Below are 23,956 nucleotides of genomic sequence, written 5' to 3'. Positions count from 1 at the left end.
TTTGAGACAGAGTCTCACTCTGTTGCCCAGGTTGCAGTGCAGTGGTGGGATCTCAGCTCACTGCAACCTCCACCTTGTGAGTTCAAGCAATTCTCCTGCTTCAGCCTCCCAAGTAACTGGGATTACAAGTGCCCACCACCACGCCTGGCTAATTTTTGTACTTATAGTAGAGACGGGGTCTTGTCATGTTGCCCAGGCTTGTCTTGAACTCCTGACCTCAGGAGGTCCACCTGCCTTGGCCCCCCAAAGTGCTGGGATTACAGATGTGAGCCACTGTGCCAGGCCAATTTCTTTGAGTGGAGGAGCTAGGAAGGGAGCTGTAACTTGAGCTCCAGGGAAATGCTGGATAACCCACAGGTGTCTCAGGTAGGCCTTCACCCAGAGCAAGCTGCTATTGTCAATGCCCCACCAATAGTCATGGCAACTGCAAATCACTATGGAGCTTGTCAGTTCTGTGCTACACTATATGCTGTATTTCCTCGCAAAATATTTTTGGATTTTGTCAAACTCCGGATAAGCTCCCATTAAACCCATTTATCATATATATTGCAGAAGAAAAGCTGAAAACCAAGAGACTAAGAGAAAGAATACCAATCTAGGGACACTCGGTGCATTGGGTTGAATCCTCAGCAGCTGAGGCAAGCCTGCTCAATAAAGATTTGTTGATTGAATGGCTGTCAGAGCCATCCTGCAGGAGGAATTCTCTCCAGGGGGCCATCACGGAGGGTGGTACAGGAAAAAAAGTGAATGAGCAGGGCTTTGAAGGTTAAACCTGAGGCTGGAGGCTGTTGGTAATCACAGGAACTTCAGGCCGCCCAGCTGAGGGATTTAGGGGGAGGGTCAGGGAGGGGAAGGGCAAGAGGTATAACATTCTCATGCTGCACAGGGCAGGAGTGGGAGCTTCCCAGGTCAGTTCTTCCGAATTCTTCCTGTTCCCTCTCATAAAGGGACAAAGCTAAGCATTAAAGTGGCAGAAAGGAACCATGAGTGAAAAAGATTCTTCTTCTGGGGATTTAAAAAATTAAAGTGTAGGTGCAACAGTGGTTCTCAACTAGGGAGATTTTGCCCTTCCGAGAACATCTGGCCGTGTCTGGAGACATTGTCACAACTGGATGGGGGTCGCTAGTGGCATTTAGTGGTTTGTGGCTGCAAATATTTACAATGCACAGGATGGCCACTGCAACAAAGAGTCATAGCCCAAAGTGTCACTTGCACCGAAGTTGAGAAATGCTGGCATAAAAAAGGAAGAAACGTGTTGGAGTGCAAACACGGGATGGAGTTGCAACCTTGGGCCTTGCAACCTTGGGAAGGGCCATGCAACCTTGAGAACGTCATTTTCTTCTTCTGGTCTGAGATACTGAGAATTGTCAAGGGCTGTGCAATCTTGAGAAAGTATTTCCCTTCCTCTGGTCTGAGATATTGAGAAGGTTGAAATAAATGACAGACTGAATCCAGCAGCCGTATGTATCCTTCTAAGATAAAATTAGGCTTTGACAAGGCTGCCCATTTGGATGTCAGAATATGTTTAGCCTTGGCCAGGTGTGGTGGCTCATGCTTGCAATCCCAGCACTTTGGGAGGCTGAGGTGGGTGGATCATGAGATCAGGAGTTCGAGACCAGCCTGACCAACACAGTGAAACCCTGTCCCTACTACAAATACAAAAATTAGCTGGGCATGGTGGCAGATGCCTGTAATCCCAGCTACTCAGGAGGCTGAGGCAGGAGAATCACTTGGATCCAGGAGGCAGAGGTTGTAGTGAGCTGAGATTGTGCCACTGCACTCCAGCCTGGCTGACAGAGCTAGACTCCATCAGAAGAAGAAGGAGGAGGAGGAGGAGGAGGAAAAGGAGGAGGAGGAGGAAGAAGAGGAGGAGGAAGAGGAGGAGGAGGAAGGAGAAGGAGAAAGAGAAGAGGTTTAGCCAAAAGGGGGCTTTGCTTCTGCCCTGTCTCCTCCTGCCTCCTTACCTCAATCCCTCCCTTCCTTCTAACTGGAAATGGTTACTAAATATCTACTATGTGCCCAGCATTGTCAGAGGGAAACTGAGGTCTAGAAAGGGAAAGTGGTAAATGTGGATGCTTCCTCTGGAGCTTTCGATCTAGCAGGAGGGAGAGACAACTAACAAACAGATCTAGCCTGTCGGACAAGACACCAAGAACGGCGCCAAATGCTATAATTCACCCGAAAGGAAGGTAAGTAAATATTTGCTCCTAAAGGACAGCCTGAACAGAAATGTCAGGAAAGACAGAGTAGCGATCCCACCAAGGCAAATGTGCTTGGTTTCACGGGCAGGCTAGGGGATTCATCAGAGGTCTGATGTCAGCACCAAGTCCATGGTCACTGCACATGGTCACTGCAGAGCCCCAGCCCTTGTTTATGTTGGCACCTTGTTTATGTTGATGTGCAGAGGAGGCCAGGGTCCAGCAGCCTTCACAGTTTCCAGTTCCAGCTTCTTTAGATGAGCAGCGGCTTCACTGAACAAGGCAGGTGTTCCTGGACTCAGTTCTACAAAGCAGCCAGGGGAAATAAACAAGGGAAGTTGAAAGGACAGATAGATAAGGAGGAAAAGGAAGACTTGGCAGTGCCTGATTCCCAGCACGCTGTCTGCCGGCTTTCTCCTCTCTCATGCCTGGAGTTTGCATCGCCTGATGGGGTGTGAGAATATCTGAGGTCAAAGTTTCAAGGCCTGACTGCCACACATGAGCTGGACACCCGTGGGTAAGTCATTTTGCCTCTCTGACCCTCTGAGCTATTTAAAAAAGAAAAGAAAACTACTTACCTTACAGGGTTGCTGTGAATATAAAATGAAGTCATTTATGTATAAATGCTTTAAAAATAGAAAAGCACTATGCAAATTGGAAAGATTAGAGTTCAGGCTAACAGGCATATTATGTACCCTTAAAAGCCATGTTATATTCCTAAAATCAAATCCGTTGATTTTGATTTTTGTGCTACTTTGGATTTGTTTGCCACTACTTCTCCTTCTAGCTCGAATTTACTCATTAATACATTACATATTCATTACATATTAAATATTCATTACATATTAAAACTTGTGCCAAGTATCATTAGCAATTGAGATCTGGGAGCTGAAATAACCTGGGTGCCTCCCACAACCCAGGTGCTGTTTTAGACTCTGGGGTATGGCCGGGAACAAGACAGGCCCCTGCCCTCACGGAAATTCTAGTCTAATGGGGATGACAGACACGGTGGAGATATTCCAAAGACTGAGAAAAGGTTTATTTAATTGCTGTAGGAGCAAGATGAAGGTGCTCCAAAGCCAGGAATTGCGGATGGATGTTAGAGAACATTTCACTGACAACCAAACATTTGAACGTGCTCCTAAGGGATGTGTAGGAGTTCACCAAGGTGGGGAAAAGCATTCCAGGCAGCAGCATGTGCAAAGGACAGAGTTGAGACCCAGCAGAGTATTTGGTGAGAAGAGATTAGCTCTGTGTAGCTAGAGTGTGGTTAGGAGTGGAGGGAAGAATGGAAACCTTAGCAGGGGTCAGGATATGCAGGTCTGCGTATGGCCCCACTCAGAAGCGAGGACTTTATCCCAGACAGTGAAGAGCCAATGAAAGGTCTTATGGCATGCGGCCAGAGCTACGGGGTGAGGGCTATGACTTTGGCAGCTACTATTTGGAGATTGTGCTGGAGGGGGTGCCCCTTATGGTTATCCAGATATACAAAGATGAGGCAGGGACTAGGGCATAGGCAGCACTGATAGTGATGAGGGGACAGAGTTCTGATTCTTCGATACCAAGTGGGTGTCAAGTTCCCATTTCCAGCTCAGCCAACATAGATTGTTCCCTGTGGCCCCGAGGTGAAGGTTGAATGACCCATCTTGTCTCACCAGCTCACAGGCTCATGCAATATCAGAGCCGGAAGATTCCTTGGTTATCATCTTAAAACCTTCTACCCCATTTCATGGATGAGAAAATCGGAGATCAAAGAGGGGACCAGTTCAAAGGTGAGAGTTAGAATCAAAAAGAATCGAAGCCTCCACTTCAGTACTTTTTCTTCTTTCTTTTCTTTTCTTTTCTTTTTTTTTTTTTGAGACAGAGTCTCACTCTGTCGCCCAGGCTGGAGTGCAGTGGTACCGTCTTGGCTCACTGTAACATTCATCTCCCAGGTTCAAACAATTCTGCCTCAGCCTCCCGAGTAGCTGGGATTACAGGCGCCCGCCACCACACCCAGCTAAGTTTTGTATTTTTAGAAGAGACAGGCTTTCACCATGTTGGCCAGGCTGGTCTCAAACTCCTGACCTCAAGTGATACGCCCACCTCAGCCTCCCAAAGTGCTGGGATTACAGAGGTGAGACACTGCGCCTGGCCTTCAGGACTTTTCAAACAACATTTGATAAACAGCAGGTTCTTTCCCCCTAGTCTACCAGAGATGAATTCTTTGGTAATGTATTATAAAAGTGAGTTTCTAGAAAAATAAAATAATGGACATGCAGAATCAAAGCCCACTTTTTAAATTAGATTTAACAGATATAACATCACTCTATCATATTGCTAACAGTATTTCTGGGCTGGGTATGGTGGCTCATGCCTATAATCCCAGAACTTTGGGAGGCTGAAGCAGGAGGATTGCTTGAGCCCAAGAGCTCGAGACCATCCTGGGCAGCATGGTGAGACCCTGTCATAAAATAAAATAATAACATTTCTAAGGGCTCACTCTCCATTTTTGTAACTTCTCTTCCTGGGACCCATAACAGTGGACAGATTGGATCTACCTGACACCACCTTGCTCTCAGAAGTGGAATGTCAGAAATGGGATAAAATGACTTTTTCTGTAATGAAGAAAGTAGAAAGTCCAGCCCTCATTTCTCTCGCCTCTTTCTGTCTTCCATTGCTCAAGACAGTACTGGTTACCACACAAGCAGAGACCTGTTAAGAAAGAAAGTGTAGGCTGGGCGTGGTGGCGCACACCTTTGATCCCAGCACTTTGGGAGGCTGAGGCAGGTGGGTCACCTGAGGTCAGGAGTTTGAGACCGGCCTGGCCAACATAGCGAAACCTGTCTCTACTAAAAATACAAAAGTTAGCCAGGCAGGGTGGCATCTGCCTATAATTTCAGCCACTCAGGAGGCTGAGGCAAGAGAATCGCTTAGGAGGTGGAGGTGGAGGTTGCAGTGAGCCAAGATCAGGTCACTGCACTCCAGTCTGGGTGACAGAGCTAGACTCCATTTCAAAAAAAAAAAAAAGGAGGTGGAGAAATGTGACCCTGTAATGAAATTGGAGTTTACTGGTAAACCATAATCCCTAAAGTACTTCTACTCAAGTGCATAAGGCTCTTGTCTACTCTGGCCCAAACCTGGTAGCCCAGCATAACACGACCACCATCGTGTGCTGCACAGCAAGGGTCTGTCTTAGAATCCAGGGAAGGCTCATGCCCTGCAGCATTGCTCCCCGCTCTCCTGCCTTGCCCCCTCCATCCCTACTCACTTGTAAGGGACTTGCTGCTGGAGTTTGGGGACCTGAGAGGCCCCTCTTTGTTCTCCAGGGTCAGTGAGAGGCTGTAGTTTGAGTGGTGCTGGTGCTGGTGCTGGTGCTGGTGCTGGTGGTGATGCCTTCCTGAAGCTGCAGTGAGGAACGGCGTGCCCCCGTTCTCCTCAATGCCAAAAGGCAACCGGTCGGAGCTGCTGAGCACTGGGGAAGGGAGCGGGTAGCTGTGGAGGGCGACAGAGTCAGGATTTAGAAAAGCAAATTGCCTTGCAAGCCCTGTGTGCACCTTCAAAGACATTCTCTAGGCATTAAGCACTGAAAGACATAAATTCAAAAAATAGATCCATAGTTATAAAATACGTACAATGGTAATAGCATACTTGAAGAAAGTAGAAGTTTGTATATATCAGAGTCTTTAAATCTTGTACCTTAAAAAAGTCTTTGAAATTAAATGAAATAACATTTATTTCTTTTTTAAAAAAGGCATTCTCTAAATGAGAGGAACAGGTACAAACAATAATAAAATAATTTGTAAATAATCCTATGACAAGATCATAGTGCAAACCAGAAGTCTTGGGGTCACTTTCTCTTCCTCTCTATCATCCCCAACTTGCAGTAAGCTCCAGTTAACATCACTGCTACAACATCTTTTTCTTGAGACAGGGTCTTGCTATGTTGCCCAGGCTGGAGTACAGTGGCACAGACACAGCTCACTGTGGCCTCAAGCTCCCAGGATCAAGTGATCCTCCCACCTCCGCGTCCCAGGCAGCTGAGACCACAGGCACACGACACCATGCCTGGCTAATTTGTAACAATTTTTTGTAAATATCAGGTCTTGCTATGTTGCTCAGGCTGGTCTCAAATTCCTGGGCTCAAGTGGCCCATTCTCCTGGGCTTTCCAAAATGCTGGGATTACAAGTGTGAGCCACTGTGCCCAGCTTACAACAACTTTTAATTCCAATGGATCACCTCCTTTTTTTTTTTTAAAGCTAGGATTGCCCCATTTGAAGCCCATGTCGTCTCCCACCCAGACCCTTCTAACAGGTTCCTGCCAGCTCTCCCCATCTCCGCCTATTCCTTTAGTCCATCCTCCACAGAGTAACTGCCAGAGTGCTATTCTAATTACACACCAGACCACGCTCTCCTTCCTCAAGGAGTTTGAATATATCTCTATTACTAATAATTCTTTTTTTTTTTTTTTTTTTTGAGGCAGGGTCTCACTCTGTTGTCCAGGCTGGAGTGCAGTGGTGCTATCTTGGCTCACTGCAACCTCCACCTCCCGGGTTCAAGCAATTCTCATACCTTAGTCTCCTGAGTAGCTGGGATTACAGGTGCTCACCACCACGACTGGCTAATTTTTGTATTTTTAATAGGGACGGGGTTTCACCATATTGGCCAGGCTGGTTTCAAACTCCTGACCTCAAGTGATCTGCCTGCCTCAGCCTCCCAAAGTGCTGGGATTGCAGGCATGAGGCACCGCTCGCAGCCTAATATTAATAATTCTTAACCACTTTAACATGGGAACCCCTTTGGAAATCTGATGAGTACCACGAACCTTTCCTGCACCAACATGCAACATCCTACACACAATTTCAGGCCCTCTAGAGCCTCTCCATGGGCCCAGGTGAAGAGCCCTGGCTTGGAGGATAAAAGCCACACTCCTTTATGTGGCACAGACCGCCCCTCCCCCAATCTTGTCCCGGTCTCTTTTCAGCTTCATCTCCTGCTACATCCTTCTACTTCATACCCTAACTCCTTCCCATCCTGATGCTTCTCACTTCTTGCTGCCTCCTGGAGTCCTACCTCATCTGTCAACCCAGTGAAAATACTCCTTCTTCCAGGAAGACTTCCAGCCTTTAAGACCCGGATAAAAATCCCCTCCTCCTATTCCCCTGCAGGGCTAACCCCTTTTCCTGCTCATTCTCACGGTTCAGGTCTCTACAGCCCACTCTTTCACTCTGCCTTCAAGGAACACACACTGCAGAGTAGGAAGCTCTGTGATTCAGTCACTTACAATCATACTAGAACAAACTGCTAAGAAAATGCAGAAGTGGAAGCAATCGGTTCTCCTGAGAGAAGGTGTTTGTAAGGGAAAGAGCATTCGGGGGAAGATAGTTAAGTTTTGCTGGACAATTCTTGAAATAGAATCTTCTCATAGGAAACCACATTCCTTGTGTTGGTATGGGATTGACATTTCCTCCTCCGGGTGGGCCTGAGACTTAAGCCTGGCCAATCAGAGTCCTGCATCCTTCTAGTGAGAGTATTCTGGAATGTGATCCAATTAGGGACAATCAGAGTTTTTCCTAAGATTTATTTTAACACATGAAAATGGAAAGAAAGGCTCTCTCTTTCTTTGTGACAGGCAGCCAGGGCCTTATTGTACTGCAAGCACTTTTGGCTTTGTCCGTTCTCTTTTTTTTTTTGAGACGGAGTTTCGCTCTCGTTACCCAGGCTGGAGTGCAATGGCACGATCTCGGCTCACCGCAACCTCCACCCTGGGTTCAATCAATTCTCCCACCTCAGCCTCCCGAGTAGCTGGGACTAGAGGCATGTGCCACCATGCCCAGCTAACTTTTGTATTTTTAGTAGAGATGAGGTTTCATCATGTTGACCAGGATGGTCTCGATCTCTTCACCTTGTGATCCACCTGCCTCGGCCTCCCAAAGTGCTGGGATTATAGGCGTGAGCCACCGCGCCCAGCCTGTCTGTTTTCTATGAAAATGAACCAAAAATTAAATTTCATGACTGTATAAAAGTATGTTAATACCATATATTAAAATGTTTTCTTCAACTGAACATCCTTTTTTTTTTATTTTAAAAAATATTGAAAACATTTTTGTGGGTCCCTGAAAGTACTGTGAGCCTAAGTATTGTGTGCCTACTCTGTGTAATGGATAAGCTGGCTCTGGCTGTAATGGTGATGTAAGTTGGGGCTCTTCGTGAACGTCTTTTTTGGACACAGAGAAGTGGTACCTGTGAGACTGAGGCCAACGCACAAAGAAAGACAAGACGAGCAGAAGTCAGAGGTAGTCAGAGAGAGAAGAAACCTAATGATATCATTTTAGCTCTCGGTTCCAGCCACACCTGAAGCTGGCATTACCACTGACCTTTTCAATTAGAAGGTCCAGTAAATTCCGTTATTTATTTATTGCTTGATGTAGTTGGGTTATTCCTATTTATAACCCACATGCTTGAGATCAGAGGAGGTGTGCTGTTTTGTCATTGTTTTTGTGTGTGAAGACTTTCTTTTAGGTGGAAAAGGCAGAAACAGCTGTTCCAGGCCTAAGGAATAGTATGAGCAAAGGAGTGGTACTTGAAAGAGCAGGATGCTTGGAGAAGAGAAGTGAGGAGGGAAGTCGCAGGAAGGGAGACTAAGACAGGCTGGGGCTGGTAATGCAGGCTTAGTTATCAGGTTATCAGGTGCTGGGTTATCAGGGAAAGGGCTTAAGCAAGGAAGTTACATGTTGGAGAGTTTGTTCTGAGTGCTGTGTGGAGGAGACTGGTGGAGAGAGACTCCAGTATCTCTCTGTTAAGAGACTGCTGCAGAGCGAGATCTAGGCTGACCTGGTGGATGGAGTGGAGTGAACTGTCTCGGCTATTTCTGAAGCTGTGTAAGCAGGGCTTGCAAGCCTGTCACTTGGGGACATGGGAGGAGGTGTCATTGAGGACTCTGTTGCAGATGCAGGAGACAGTCCAGAAGAAATGGCACTATTTGTCCCCGACATTGCCCCACGAGCTGCATCTCTGACCTAACTTGGCTGCCTCCTGGAGACTTTGCTCAAGTGCGTGTGTGTGTGTGTGTGTGTGTGTGTGTGTGTGTGTAAGAATGTGGAAGAAGGCACGAGTTTGCCTTCTGGGAATCACAATCCTTCCTCACCTCTCCAACCTAAAACATAACCAGGGTATACACCCTCTTCATGTCCCATGGAACAGCAAAAAGTGCCCTGAGTTGGAGTGGAAAAACCTGGGCTCGAGTCTTAGTTCTTCCCCTCCTTGGCAGGAGAAGCTTGGGCAGTCACTCTGGACTTCCATTCCCTCAACTGTAACATGAGTTGGGTTAAGTGACTTCTGGGCAAATTTCTGGATCTGAGAATCATCTTTTTCCCTGACTATTTATTCAGTACTTGCTGTATGTCTCAGGTACTGTGCTAGCTATTTTATAGAGAAGATTCCCTTTTATAAACATGGAGACATTTGCTTGTTACACAGTAGGTGTTCCATAAATATTTGCTGGAAGGAAGAAGGGAGGGAATGGAAGGGGGAAGAAGGAAGAATGAAAGGAAGGATGGATTGATGAAGTTGTGCAGCTGAGATTTGACAACAGCTCTATAGACCCCCGAAGCCTGTTAATATTATTTTTCCTGTCTTGCAAATATGTTGGAAATAATATCTGTCCTAAGGAGCTGCAGAGACTGGGAGCTCAGAACATAGAAAATTCCCCCTGCTTGGAAGGACTGGAGAGAGCTTCCCAATGGAAGGCTCATCTTCCACCCTGCCCTTCTTCCTCACTGCTACCAGCCTATTAAAGGTCTGACACCGTGATTGTGTAGGTGGGAGGGACAAATTAGAGAAACTTCAAAAGGAAAACAGGGACAGGATAGGGATAGTAGCTGGATTAGAGAAAGGGAGAACATGGAGACATGGAGGGGTCAGAAAAATTCCAAATTCTTTTTAGCCTGGAGGATCAGGCGAATGGCATGTCATTAACAGAAAGAAGGAGGTGGAGAATGAGGGCTGCTTTGAGCAGAAAAAATTATGATTGAACATCACATGGGTAATAAAGAGTGTGAGGATGAACACCCAAAGGGAAAGATGTCTTGTAGCAGAGATCTGGCGTACATTCAGGGCCGGAGGTGGAGTTGGAAAGCTTTGAGTAAGAGTTCCTAAGGGATGGCAAATAGATATCATCTGTCATGCCAACTCCAATTGATTCTCACTGTCTGCTTCGAGTGCAAGATTCAGAAGAAGTCTGAGGTTGTGTCCAACTCAGGGGGGAAGAGTGCTGTGATTGATTATTGATGTCTGCCACCGACTTGGAAGAGCACAGTGGTATCATGCATTTGTCTTTCCAAGTTAAAAGTGAGTGGTATTTAAAACTTTATTTCAAGGAAACCCAGAGTAAAGAGTTAAACAGTAAAAAAATATGTATGTGAGGAGTGAGAAAGTGCATTTCATAACATGTCAAATAAAATATGCATGTGTGACCTTCATCTTACAGCTACTTTGGAGAGAGGCAGAGAAAGAAACAAATGAAAAGAGAAATAGATGAGGGTCAGAGACGCTGCCTGAAGCTGGAATCAGGAATCTGCTCAGGTTAAAGGTCTCTCAAAGAGCAAAGGTTCCCAAGCAGGCAGTAGAATCACCTGTGCACTTTCTCAACTCACACGCTTGGGGAATCATCCTAAAGATTCTAACATGGAGCCGGGCGTGGAGGCTTATGCCTGTAATCCCAGCACTTTGGGAGGCCAAGGCGGGTGGATCACGAGGCCAAGAGATCGAGACCATCCTGGCTAACACAGTGAAACCCTATCTCTACTAAAAACACAAAAAATTAGCCAGACATGGAGCCTGCATCTGTAGTCCCAGCTACTCAGGAGGCTGAGGCAGGAGAATCACTTGAAACCAGGAGGCGGAGGTGGCAGTGAGCCAAGATTGCACCACTGCACTCCAGTCTCAGTGACAGAGTGAGACTCCGTCTCAAAAAAAAAAAAAAATGGAGAAGTTTTGTGGGATTGCTCATGGCTTCATGGATTGTGTCCTGAGGAACTCATGGAGATGGCACTCACAGACTATAATGTCAATGACATTCACTAGGCTGTGCATCTTCCCTCCTAACAGAGACCTCAGAGAAGGTCAAGCCCACCCTAGAAGGTCCAACAGTACTTGGGGACCTTGGCTAAGGCCCAGGAGAGAAAGCTGGCTGCACACTCACCATCATCAAGGACTGAGGTTCCTGGCATTCTGGAAAGGAGGTCCCACATCCTGGTTTTCAGGGTGGGTGACAGAGGACAGATGTAGGCTTCAGTCTCTGCTTTCATGAGCTGGCAGTTGAAAAGAAATCTAGCATGGAAGAAGGGGCTGCTATGTGCCTAGCACTGTGCTAGGCGCTTTAATGGTTAATTTTCAGTTTTCCTGCAAGGAAGCTGCTGGTGCCCCCTTAGGCACTGGGGCTTAGTGAAAGGGAGTAACGTGTGCTGTTAGTACAGGCAAAGTGAGAACTGCCCCTGACCTAATTTCTTCTCCTCCCTTTTCTCAAGGGAAGATCCAGTTCCCATTTGGCCTCCAACTCCAGAAAAGCTAGTGTTCGTACTGGGGCCTACTCATAAGGGACTTTATTGCCTGCAGAACAAGGGAGGTTACAGGGGCTCTTTGAGCCCTGACAAATCCCATATGCACCCCTAGAGCCTCTCCTCTCCCTGACCCTGGACTGGCAGACTACCAAACACTTGCTGCTCAGTCAAAATTGCTGCATGCTGGGCTGGGTGCAGTAGTTCACACTTGTACTTCCAGCACCTTTGGAGGCCAAGGCAGGAGGATCACTTGGGGCCAGGAGTCTGAGACCGGACAACACAGGGTGACCTCATCTCTACACAACAACAAAAAATTAACCCGGCAGCTGGGTGCAGGGGCTCACAGCTGTAATCCCAGCACTTTGGGAGGCCAAGGTGGGCAGATCACGAGGTCAAGAGATCAAGACCATCCTGGCCAACATGGTGAAACCCTGTTTCTACTAAAAATACAAAAATTAGCTGGGCATGGTGGTGGGCATCTGTAATCCCAGCTACTCTGGGGGCTGAAGCATGAGAATCACTTGAACCCAGGAGGTGGAGGTTGCAGTGAGCCAAGATTGCACCACTGCACTCCAGCCTGGGTGACAGAGGGAGACTTTGTCTCTAAAATAAAATAAAATATAATAACTAGGGGAATCTCCTATTCACTGCGGGAGAGAATGCAAAATAGTACAGCCAATTTGAAAAACAGTTTGGCAGTTCCTCAAAATGTTGAACGTAAGAGTTACCATCTGACTGAGTGAGCCTACTCCTAGTATCTGCCCAAGAGAAATGAAAACAGGTCCATGCAAAGACTTACATGCGAATGTTCACAGCAGCATTATTCATAAGAGCCCAAAGGTAGAAACACCCCAAATATCCATCAACTGATGAATGGATAGACAGAACATGGTTTATCCATACAAAAGAATATTATGCATGCTAGGCACAGCAGTTCACACCTGTAATCCCAGCACCTTGAGAGGCCAAGGTGGGTGGATCACGAAGTCAGGAGATCAAGACGATCCTGGCTAACACAGCAAAACCCCATCTCTACTAAAAATACAAAAATTAGCCAGGCATGGTGGCGAGTGCCTGCAGTGGCTGGGGCTACTTGGGAGGCTCAGGCAGGAAAATTGCTTGAACCTGGGAGGCGGAGGTTGCGTGAACCGAGATCATACCAGTGCACTCCAGCCTGGACGACAAGAGCGAGACTCTGTCTCAAAAAAAAAAAAGGAATATTATTCAGCCACAAACGAGAATGAAATATTGTGCAGGCCATGACATAGATAAACTTTGAAAACATTATATAGTACATGAAAGAAGCCAGAACCAAAAAGGACAAGTATTATATGATTCCATTTATATAAAACATCTAGAACAGGCAAGTCCATAGAGATAGAAAGCGGATTATGGTTACCTAGGACTAGGGAGGATAGCGGGCAGGGGAAGGGGAGTGACTGCTAATGGGGGTGGAGTGTCTTCTAGGGGTGATGAAAACGTTCTAAAATTATATCACAGTGATGGTTGCACAACTGGGTGAAAATGCTAAAAAACATTAAGTTGGCCAATTTAGATTGGTGAATTGTATGGTATATGATGTGTATCTTAATAAAGCTGATCAAAAAATCACAAGGAAAGGTTTCGAAAAGTATCAGTGCCGAGGCCCTTCCGCAGACTAAATTGCATCATAATCTCTCTCTCAATCCAATGTGTGACCAGGGCTGAGAACCACTGCTGTAGTAGTCCAACCTCCTCATTTTGCATATAGGGGGATGGGGGCTTGCTATGGGGAGGGAGATGACCAGGTCACACAGCAGGTACCTGCCTGATCCTGGGACACAGTCCAAGACTCCTGCCTCTCTGCTCGCTGCCTCAAGTGCTGCCCATCTGCTGCCTCTTCCCATCTGTCTTGGCTTCTATTTAAGGCAGCAAGTGCACTCATCAGGAAAATCCAAGTCCTCCTCAGAATCCCCCTGGCTAAGACATCCTTGTGTATACGTCTTGTCCTCTCAACCATACAGTTAACTCTGTAGGAACAGAGACTGTCACATAACGTATTTTCATGTCCTCCACTGTGCTAAGGAAAGTATTAAGCACGCAGCAGGTGCTCAACTAATACTGGTTAGACAGAGAACAAAATGAAATATCAGTGCATTTGGTGCGTATTTGAGGGCCAACTCTTGCGCCTGGCACTGTGCCATGCATAAGGGTAAAGAATAATGAGATGTTATCTTTTTTTTTTTTTTTTTTTGAGACGGAGTTTCGCTCTTGTTACCCAGGCTGGAGTGCAATGGCGCGATCTCGGCTCACCGCAACCTCCGTCTCCTGGGTTCAAGCAATTCTCCTGCCTCAGCCTCCCAAGTAGCTGGGACTACAGGCGTGCGCCACCATGCCCAGCTAATTTTTGTATTTTTAGTAGAGACGGGGTTTCACCATGTTGACCGGGATGGTCTCGATCTCTTGACCTCGTGATCCACCTGCCTCGGCCTCCCAAAGTGCTGGGATTACAGGCTTGAGCCACCGCGCCCGGCCTGAGATGTTATCTTTGCTCTTGTATTAGGCCGTCTTCACGCTGCTGATAAAGACATACCCGAGACTGGGCAATTTACAAAAGAAAGAGGTTTGATGGACTCTCAGTTCCAAGTGACAGGAGAGGCCTCACAATCATGGCAGGAGGTGAAAGATACGTCTAACATGGCGGTGGACAACAGAGAATGAGACCCAAGGGAAAGGGGAAACCCTTAAAAACCATCAGATCTCATGAGACTTATTCACTACCACAAGAACAGTATGGGGGGAACTGCCCCCATCATTCAATTGTCTTCCACCAGGTTCCTCCCACAACACTTGGGAATTGTGGGAGCTACAATTCAAGATGAGATTTGGGTGGGGACACGCCAAACCATCTGAGCCTTCTAGGAGCTCACTGCTGCCTTGATACATGGGTTGGGGTGCCAACCCAGCTGGAACCAACAAGGAAGACTTCCTGGGGTAGTGATGCTTGAAGAAGGTCCTGGCTACTGAGGATGATGACAGTGGCTGGGGGAGGGACTGCATCGGGCAGTCTGGGCAGAGGACACTGCCTGCTAAGGGCCTGGAGCTGGCAAGGCATGCTAACTGCTGAGGGGACTTGCCTGAACTCCATGTTGGCATGAGAGTGAACTTCCAGCTTTTATTTTTCACATTTGGATTATGAACTCAACAGGAATTTACGCGTATGTTGTGAAGTAAAGTCCTAACTTTTTCTGAAATGGAGAGCCGACTGTTCCAAGATCAACCAAAGAATCATTCACCCTTGCCCTGTGAACTTGCGATGCTCTCTTCATATGTGTCCGCCACTTTCCTGAGTGCTCTCAGACCGTTTCTCTGCTCCCCTGAGACTTACTCTGTTTACAGAAAACTGACTGCTCAGGCTCCCTGTCCTCTGGCTTCTACATAGAGTTGGCCAATGGGTAGCATTGACATGGACTGGAAGGTGAAAACAGTAGACAAATCAGGGTATTTCTCCCTCAATTCTTCATGCCTCTGGTGATGTTTCCAGCAGCAGCCACGCGAGTTCTCTGTGGCTCCATCTCCCACTAGCCTGGCTTCCTGCTGCCTTAGCTCCTGAGTGCTAGAACACTGCCACTTCCCTTCGTCTCTCCAGCTCTAGGAGTGATAAGCAGGTTCTGGCGGTTGCTAATTGCTGGGTTGCCTCACTGTCCAATTACGTTTCTTAGCTTTTTTTCAGCCCCCGTATAACCAATTCCCTGAATTAAATTCCCTCTGTAAGAAATGCCTAGAAATGTAGAAATGCACAACTACAGGTGTGCACTACCACACCTGGCTAATTTTTCATTTTTTTGTAGAGACAGGGTCTCATCATGTTGCCCAGGCTGGTCTCAGATCCCGGCCTTAAGCAATCCTTCCACTTCTCACCCTAAAGCACTGGTATTGCAGGCATGAGCCTCTGTGCCTGGTCTTTCCATATGTTTATTGATCTACTTATCTAACTGTGTATCAGACTGTCTTGTTTTAATATATACTTGTATATGTGACATTATGAATCTTATTCCCTTTTTCACATCATTATTTTTCTTTTTTTTTTAGCTATTATCATGTGCCTAGTCTTCTGGGTTCCTTTTGTGATAGTAACTTGAACTCTTGAATTCCAGAATTCAAGTTACTTCCAAACAATTCCACTGGAATTCTGATTTAAAGCATTAAATATTATGGATTAATTTGAAAGAATATATTCATAAGGAACATATTTCTCTCCACTTACTCAGGTCTTTTAAAATGTCCTTCAGTTAGAATTTTTAAACTTTTTCATTAAGGTTTAGAACATACCTTTATTCCTAGGTATTTTTCAGTTTTGCCACAATTGAAAATGAGTTCTTATTAATTATTACATCTCTCCTAATTTTTTAATGACTAGATATACAAAGCTGCTGACTTTAGGATATTTCTGCCTCTGACCACTTTGTACAGCTCTCTTACCAGTTGGAATTCACTTGGATTTTAAGAAGAGAATCACATGAATTTTGTTTCTTCCTTTTCAATAGTTATTCCTAATCTTGTTTTCTTGGCTTACTGCATTGATAAGGTCTCCAGAATGATATTAAATATTAGCAGTTATCCTTATCTTATTTCTGAAGTTTATATATTTCTAGTGTTTCACCATTAAATGTCAGTTTCTGATAAATTCCACTTATCAGGTTAGACAGCCCTACTCTTAGCTTACTAAGAATCTGGAAAGATTAGCATGACTTACTCTCAGCAAATCTGCGCTGTTCCTAAGTGAACACTGCTTCCTTTACGAAGTGATAACAAAAGACTCTGTTCTCAAATTTTCCTCAGTATTGCAATGCAGCTTATCAGTCTAGTTTTTAGAATTCATTTTCCAAGAAACTGTCCATCTACTTGTCTGGCATTTTCCCAAGACTCCATACCTGTTCAAAGGGTGCTGATGCTGATTCAGCAATGACAAGTGCAGATTTTCTCTGTGTTTTGGGAGACCGTTTTCCTGAGCCTAGAGACTTGAGCTAATCAAAAAGCAGTAAAATATTTTCTGACTACTCTTTCTCTTCTCTTCGACTTCAGTTTTCTTCTGTTTGTACTCTTTACTCTCTGCAGTTAGTATAGTGACTAGCTTCCTCGTTGAAAAAGAAAAAAAGCAAAATGAAAGTTGAGTAGCTCTGATTCTGCTGGTTAGTCTCACATACTATCCTCAAAAATGGCTGTTATAAATTGCTCATCTTTTTGCTCCAACCGAAGTGAGCATCTACAAAGCTTTGGAGTCCTTAAAAAGAGTTCTGTGTCCCTTTGTTTTGGATCATATATTCCATCTTCTTACTCTTTAAAATACTATTACAAATTGTGGGTTAATCTGAGAGGCTCATAAAGCCTTTCTCTTTTGGATTATCTATGCTTTCTAAATTCACAGCCCACGTAAAAAATATTCCTTTTTAAGTCTATTTTCTTTGACATTTTGAAATTCGGTTTTCTGAAGAGTAAAATATATATGATGTGATTATTTCCCATTGCATGCCTGTTTTAAAACACTTCATATACCCGATAAATATATATACCTACTATGTACCCACAAAAACTAATTTAAAAAAAGAATACCAAAAACAAGATGAAGAATATATGGAGAACTGGCTGGGCGTGGTGGCTCGCACCTGTAATCCCAGCACTTTGGGAGGCCAAGGTGGGTGGATCACATGAGATTGGGAGTTCAAGACCAGCCTGACCAACATGGAGAAACCCCGTCTCTACTAAAAATACAAAATTAGCCAGGTTTGGTGGTGCATTCTGGTAATCCCAGCTACTGGGGAGGCTGAGGCAGAAGAATCGCTTGAAGCTGGAAGGTGGAGGTTGTGGTGAGCCGGGATCGTGCCATTGTACTCCAGCCTGGGCAACAAGAGCAAAACTTCGTCTCAAAAAAAAAAAATGTATCCATATATATATATATATATATGGAGAATTAAGCACTGGATTTCACTCATATGAATGATTCCGGGATGTCAGGGTTTTTTCTTCCATGGATCTTGTTACTTACATGTTTCCAATGTAGTCTTCCTTGCCGAACACAACTTACAACAGTAATAAGGGCTGCAGTGTTTCTTCTACCTTCTAAGTAACCAAATCATTAGCCAGGCGGCCAAGAAATCAACAGACTCCTCGCCTTTAACAGAATGTCCACGTCTGGATGGTCAAGAAGTCCCCCGTAGGTGCTGTGCCAGCTGATGCAGTGGGAAACATAATAAACATCCCCTATCCAGAGTCCCCTGTGTCTCGTCTAGATTGCTCAGTGCACACGTATCAAGTGCTGCTCGAACTCAGACTTAGTGATCACCTATTTATGTCACGTGTCCTAACTCCAAGTTGGGATTCCTGGAGGTGGAATCAGTGTATATGTAGCCCACACGGTAGACTTGCAGGTGACACACAAGTTCTCCACACACCTTCTGGGGGAGCTGGTTGGGACAAACTGGTTCCTGTTTTACTTTTAGCCTCAGTGGGGACAATTCCATACTCCTAATGGGGACAGTTTTATAATCAGAACACATCGGGAATAAGGTGACAAAGATCTCAGAGAGCTTCTCAACTGGTAAGAGAGCTTCTCAGCCTAAGCCTAAGAATGGTTGCAAGTGGGCTGAACTATTTATTCTCCCAGTCCTTAGAGTAAGTGGGCAGGACCTGGGGAGCCTGGAGCCTCAAGCAGCCTTGTCTGTTTGCCCCACATGCTATTCAAATACATCACTTTCTATGTATGCCAAGGACAAGAAAAGGTCAGGAAGCCCTGCCATTAGTCCATCCCCAGTCCATTCCCCCAGAACTGTGGCTCTCCAATTGGGACTCTCTTAGCAGAATTCACTTAAGTAGTATGTTTTTACAGCAGATGGTGTCGACCAGGATCCTACCTCCTGACTGAACACCAGTGCATTAATCATGCTCTTTAAATATTCAAAGAGGAAAACAAACAAACAAACAAAAACTAACATTTTTGAGTGCCCAGAATTTTACCATCAGATAACTTATTTACTATTCCAACAACCCTTTGAAGAAAGGAAAATTATTATTATCCTTGTTTTCTACATAAGGAAAGAGGAGCAGAAAGACAAAGGAACTTTCGTCAAGTCACAAAGCTAGTAAATGGCAGAGCTGGGATTTGAACCCAGCTAACCTCCGCTCTCTGAATTGCTAAGCAACACTGCTTTGCCATGTGTTTGAAAGGAGCACTCTAATGACAAAAAAGGAACAGGAGTTGGCGCTCAGCTTTGGCTTTGCTGCTGTTTGGCTATGTGACCTCAGGTAACTCATTTCACTTGTCTAGGTGGCAGACACTGCATTTTTGGACATTAAGCATTCATATGCCAGGAGCTACTGCTCAATGATATAATTTGATTTGTGCCATGTCCGACTGAGAGATGAGAGAAAGTGCAATTTACTCATTCTGATTTCCCAGATAGCTGTCGCTTATTTCAATTTTAATTTGGTAGAGACTAAACAGACTGATGTATTGTTACAAGTTCTTACTGAATTCTGGGAAAGCCTACTATTTGGCAGCAAGTATATATTTGAAAAATTGTACTTTTTCATAATGGATTTGTCAAGAAAACTGTATCGACATCTTAGTAGAAATGTGATACATTACATTGCATCTATTAGTTAGGGATGATTTCTTACAGTAACTTAGTGGTCTTATTTCTAAAAAAAGACTAGTGAGAAGGTTGACTCTACTTCATCTTTCTCTTCAGAAAAGGTCCAAATTGGCTGTGCGCACTGGCTCATGCCAGTAATCCCAACACTTTTAAAGGAGGTGAAGGCAGAGGGATCACCTGAGGTCAGGAGTTCGAGTTCCTGGCCAACAGGGTAAAACCCCATCTCTACTAAAAATACAAAATTAGCTGAGAATAGTGCTGCACGCCTGTAGTCCCAGCTACCTGGGAGGATGAGGCAGGAGAACTGCTTGAACCTGGGAGGCTAAGGTTGCAGTGAGCTGAGACTGCGCCATTGCACTCCAGCCTGGGCAACAAGAACAAAACTCTTATTTCAGGAAAAAAAAAAAAAGTCAAAATTACATTTTTATTTTTGGGTGTGGCTTAGATTCTTTTATATAGACTAACCGGCACAAAACTTTTCCAATTCGTATTTCTTTCAAGAAATGTTCCAGACAATCAACTTTCCAAGTAATTCTGGTTTTAGCACAGTTGATGTATGAATCCATTCTAGATGGGGAGCTCTCACTCTGATGATGATTAGCCACCTGGAGCCAAAGATGGCATCTTCTTCGACATACCAGCACAGTGTAGAAGCATAGCAGATCTTTATTCAATTAACTAGTTTTAGTGCATTAAATTTTAATTCTCCTTGAGTAATTTATCAAATATCTATACATGAAAGTTTCACTTTGGTCAATTCCCTACTTATTTCTAACTACATCATGTAGTCTCTGCAAAACTGTAGAGTAACATACTCTATATCCTAAGGAATGACAAGAACCTTTGGGGTTCAGTAGTTCCTGGGTCTCAGTCTTATGTGAGGTAGGACAGGATATGTGCTTCCATCTTTGAGTCCAGAATTTTCTTTGGCAAACCACTATCAAATGATTTCAATAAATAGCGGTAAGCAGGTCCTGGCATTTTTCTGCCAGAAAGGCTGTTTTGTCGTGATGCTATTCTTGCTAGGTTTTACACAGGCACACATGCCACTCAGGTGCCAAGAAGCTGTGGGGAAGGGGCTCTATGATTTTGTGGTGAGACTTATGATGTTACCAATTTCAGATAAATTTCAGAATCTGCGTCCAGAGAATTACTATTTCATGAATCGGTTTTTGCGCAGAAGCTCATGATTAAGTTTATTCAATATTTTTCCTGCCTTAAGAAAAAAAATACAAATATAGTTATTTTTTTACTATATTTGAAGTGACTTATTAGAAGTTGTAAGTCACTTCTAATAATCCGAACTTTCAAATATAATTGTTCTTTAAAACTATATTTGAAGTCACTTATTACTGTTGTGAGTCACTTCTAATAAGCCAAAGTTTCCCTTCTGTTTTTTTTTTTTTTTTTGAGATGAAGTATTATTCTGTCACCCAGGCTGGAGTACAGTGGTGCCATATGGGCTCACTGCAACCTCTGCCTCCCAAGTTCAAGCGATTCTCCTGCCTCAGACTTCTGAGTAGCTAGGATTACAGGTGCATGCCACCATGCCTGGTTAATTTTTGTATTTTTAGTAGAGACGGAGTTTTACTATGCTGGCCAGACTGGTCTTGAACTCCTGGTCTCAAATGATCCGCCCACCTCGGCCTCCCAATGTGCTGAGATTACAGGCATGAGTCACTGTGCCCAGTCACTTCTGGGTTTCTTAAAGTTTTTTTTTTTTTTTTTTTTTGCCTCTCATTTCTGTGTTTCTGTGCCTTTACATTTTTTTTTTTTTTAGGTGGGAAACAGCATTAACAGACTTGCCCCTAACCACATCTTTAAACGCATTCTCGAACGGAACTATACAAGAACTCCTAAAGGGACAGTAAGACAAAAACATCATTAGCATGAGAGCTCAGCTGTGAGTTTAAAATAATGTCCACATAGCAGATTCTTTGTTATCCGTGCACTCTGACAGAGCTACGTAGACTCAGGCATGAGCTGGGAGTGTTATTTTTCCACTCCCCAGACACCATCCGACTCACTGAATGAATGAAATTAAAACATTATTCATCCTGGAATGTAGTTCAGGTTAGATGAATAAGATGCATAATCTGTTAAGAGTAGGTTTTAGACATTCTAATTGCATAAGACACCAGTGTGAGCCAGAGTTGGAGCTGAACACTGGGTACGTGTTTCTAGGGTGACAGAGATGAGGATTAATTTATTTTGGTATTCATTAGCGCTTAAAAATCTCCTCAAGTGATCCTCTCTGTTCCCCAATTCTTGCAGGATTTTCAGAAGCTTCTATTATGAACATCCTTAGTTAGCCTCTGACACCGTAACATTAGGATGAATTTTAAGGGCTTGATGGTTTAATTGCTTTTAATACAGACAGTGTCCATTATTCAGCCAGGGAATCAAGCTGGTTGAGCATTAGCATGGCAACACCTCTTGCCTTTGAAGTCTCAGTGTAGAACGTGGATGTTTAAACCATTCACCATTCAGTAGGTGATGATTAGGTCAGTTTCTGCGGGTTTCTTATAGCATGAGCCTGCAGGGATGTTCCTCTAATTATTCTCACCTTTTATAGTGGATGGCTTAGACTATAGCAGTTTTAATATTTTAAATTCTGCAGCCTTTCCTCCAATAAAACTACAGGTGACTCTTGGGATGTGGCTGTAATTTTAGATCCAATATATTGGAACTTTAATTGTAACAAGAAGTACATCTATCCTTCCTTGGTCAAATGCACGAGGGAAATTCACTGTGTCTGGGTGGGCATCTAAGAAGGCTGAGTGGAAATTTCTCAATACCCTCCCAAATAGGAAAGGAAACACAGATATTAGAAATCAATTCCTTTATCTTGGCTACCTTTATGTTGCCTACATTTCCTTTTTCAGCTCTGCAGGGCAGTATCATGGTGACTGTTATCTGAACTACTGGAAACCTACTTTATTTATTTTTTTTGAGATGGAGTCTCGCTCTGTCACCCAGGCTGGAGTGCACTGGCGCAATCTCAGCTCACCATAGCCTCTGCCTCCCAGGTTCAAGTGATTCTCCTGTCTCAGCCTCCTGAGTAGCTGGGATTCCAAGCATGTGCCATCACGTCCAGCTAATTTTTTGTATTTTTAGCAGAGACGGGGTTTTGCCATGTTAGCCAGGCTGGTCTTGAATTCCTGACCTCAGGTGATTTACCCACCTCGGCCTCCCAAAATGCTGAGATTACAGGCGTGAGTCACCACGCTTGGCCTGGAAACCTACTTTCAAAAAAATGTCTGGTAAACATCAACTCTTCCCTGCCTTCCCTTTCTTCACTATTATAAATGCTAAGATGACATGGTTAATTGTACTTCATTAGCCTGATCTTTATTAAAGAGCATGACTCAAGAATAGGGGTTTCAGCCAGATGTGTAATCCTGTAATCCCAGCACTTTGGGAGGCCGAGGCAGGCGTATCACCTGAGGTCAGTTTGAGATCAGCGTGGCCTACATGGTGAAACCCAGACTCTACTAAAAATACAAAAGTTAGCCGGCATGGTGGCAGACACCTGTATCCTAGCTACTTGGGAGGCTGAGACAGGAGAATTACTTGAACCTGGGAAGCGGAGGCTGCAGTGAGCCGAGGTTGCACCACTGCACTCCAGCCTGGGCAACAAAGAGTGAAACTCCATCACAAAACAAAACAAGACAAAAAACAAACAAAAAGAATAGGGTATCAGACGGTTCACAGAAAATAAAAAACTGCATTTAGAAGGCTGAAAAGGTGCACAGCCTTGCTCATAGAGAAATGCAATTAAAACAGAAATTTTGCATTTTACTCAACAGACTAAGTTTTAAAAAAAAGCTAGCAAAGGCTGTGATTTACTTCCTGTGAGGTCACAGAGGCATTGCCCTAATTGCTGGGGGGTGTCTGTGGGCTGGGGGGAGTATAAACAGGTGGAATATATTTGGAGAGAAAATATTAGGCAATATCTAACTTAAATATGCACAAACCTTTAAACCTGGATGCTGCTTCTAGGGAATTCATGCTACAGATAGATTTGCTCAAGTGCACAAACAGAAGGTACAAGAATGGCAGCACCACTGTAACTTGAGGGAGTTGATGCAGCTTAAGTGTCCATCAATATTGATTGGTTAAATAAATATATGCTCGTTTATACATGGAGTAGCTCTAGATTGACAAGGAGAAATGCTAACAACGTTTCCTTCCAAGGAAAACTGTGGAATAAGAAGGTGACAAGGAAAAGTAACTTTCAGCTATCTGTGCTTGAATTTTTACTACTGTTTGTATTACCTATCTTGAAAAAGGCAACAGGCCGGGTGCAGTGGCTTTCACCCGTAATCCCAATACTGTAAGAGGCCAAGGCAGGAGGATCACTTGAGCCCAGGAGTTGAGACCAGCCTGGGCAACATGGCAATACCCCAGCTCTACACAAAATTTTAAAAAGTTTGGACAAGCATGGTAGTGCGTGCCTGTAGTCCCAGCTACTCAGGAGGCTGAGGTGGGAGGATTGTTTGAGCCCCAGAAGTCAAGGCTGCAGTAAGCCATGATCGTACTACTGCACTCCAGCCTGGGTGACAGAGTGACCTCGTCTCAAAAAAA

The 23,956-nt window shown here is 44.6% G+C and overlaps 1 protein-coding gene across 4 annotated transcripts in view; it reads right to left on the bottom strand.

The window, feature by feature from the left end:
- Positions 1–23,956, bottom strand: part of EPB41L4B (erythrocyte membrane protein band 4.1 like 4B) — a 159,396-nt gene that overhangs the window by 43,449 nt on the left and 91,991 nt on the right. For all 4 annotated transcript variants that reach the window (XM_017498554.2, XM_017498553.2, XM_017498552.2 and 1 more), the window contains exons 16-17: positions 5,449–5,672; positions 2,384–2,502 (exon numbers count right to left, since the gene is read on the bottom strand). In XM_017498554.2, coding sequence (XP_017354043.1) covers positions 2,384–2,502; positions 5,449–5,672 — 343 coding nt within the window. The remainder of the gene's footprint in view (positions 1–2,383; positions 2,503–5,448; positions 5,673–23,956) is intronic.

This window comes from Cebus imitator, unplaced genomic scaffold (assembly GCF_001604975.1).
Source record: "Cebus imitator isolate Cc_AM_T3 unplaced genomic scaffold, Cebus_imitator-1.0 Scaffold244, whole genome shotgun sequence".
NCBI classification, from domain to species: Eukaryota; Metazoa; Chordata; class Mammalia; order Primates; family Cebidae; genus Cebus; species Cebus imitator.
This window is presented reverse-complemented; position numbering and strand designations above follow the sequence as displayed.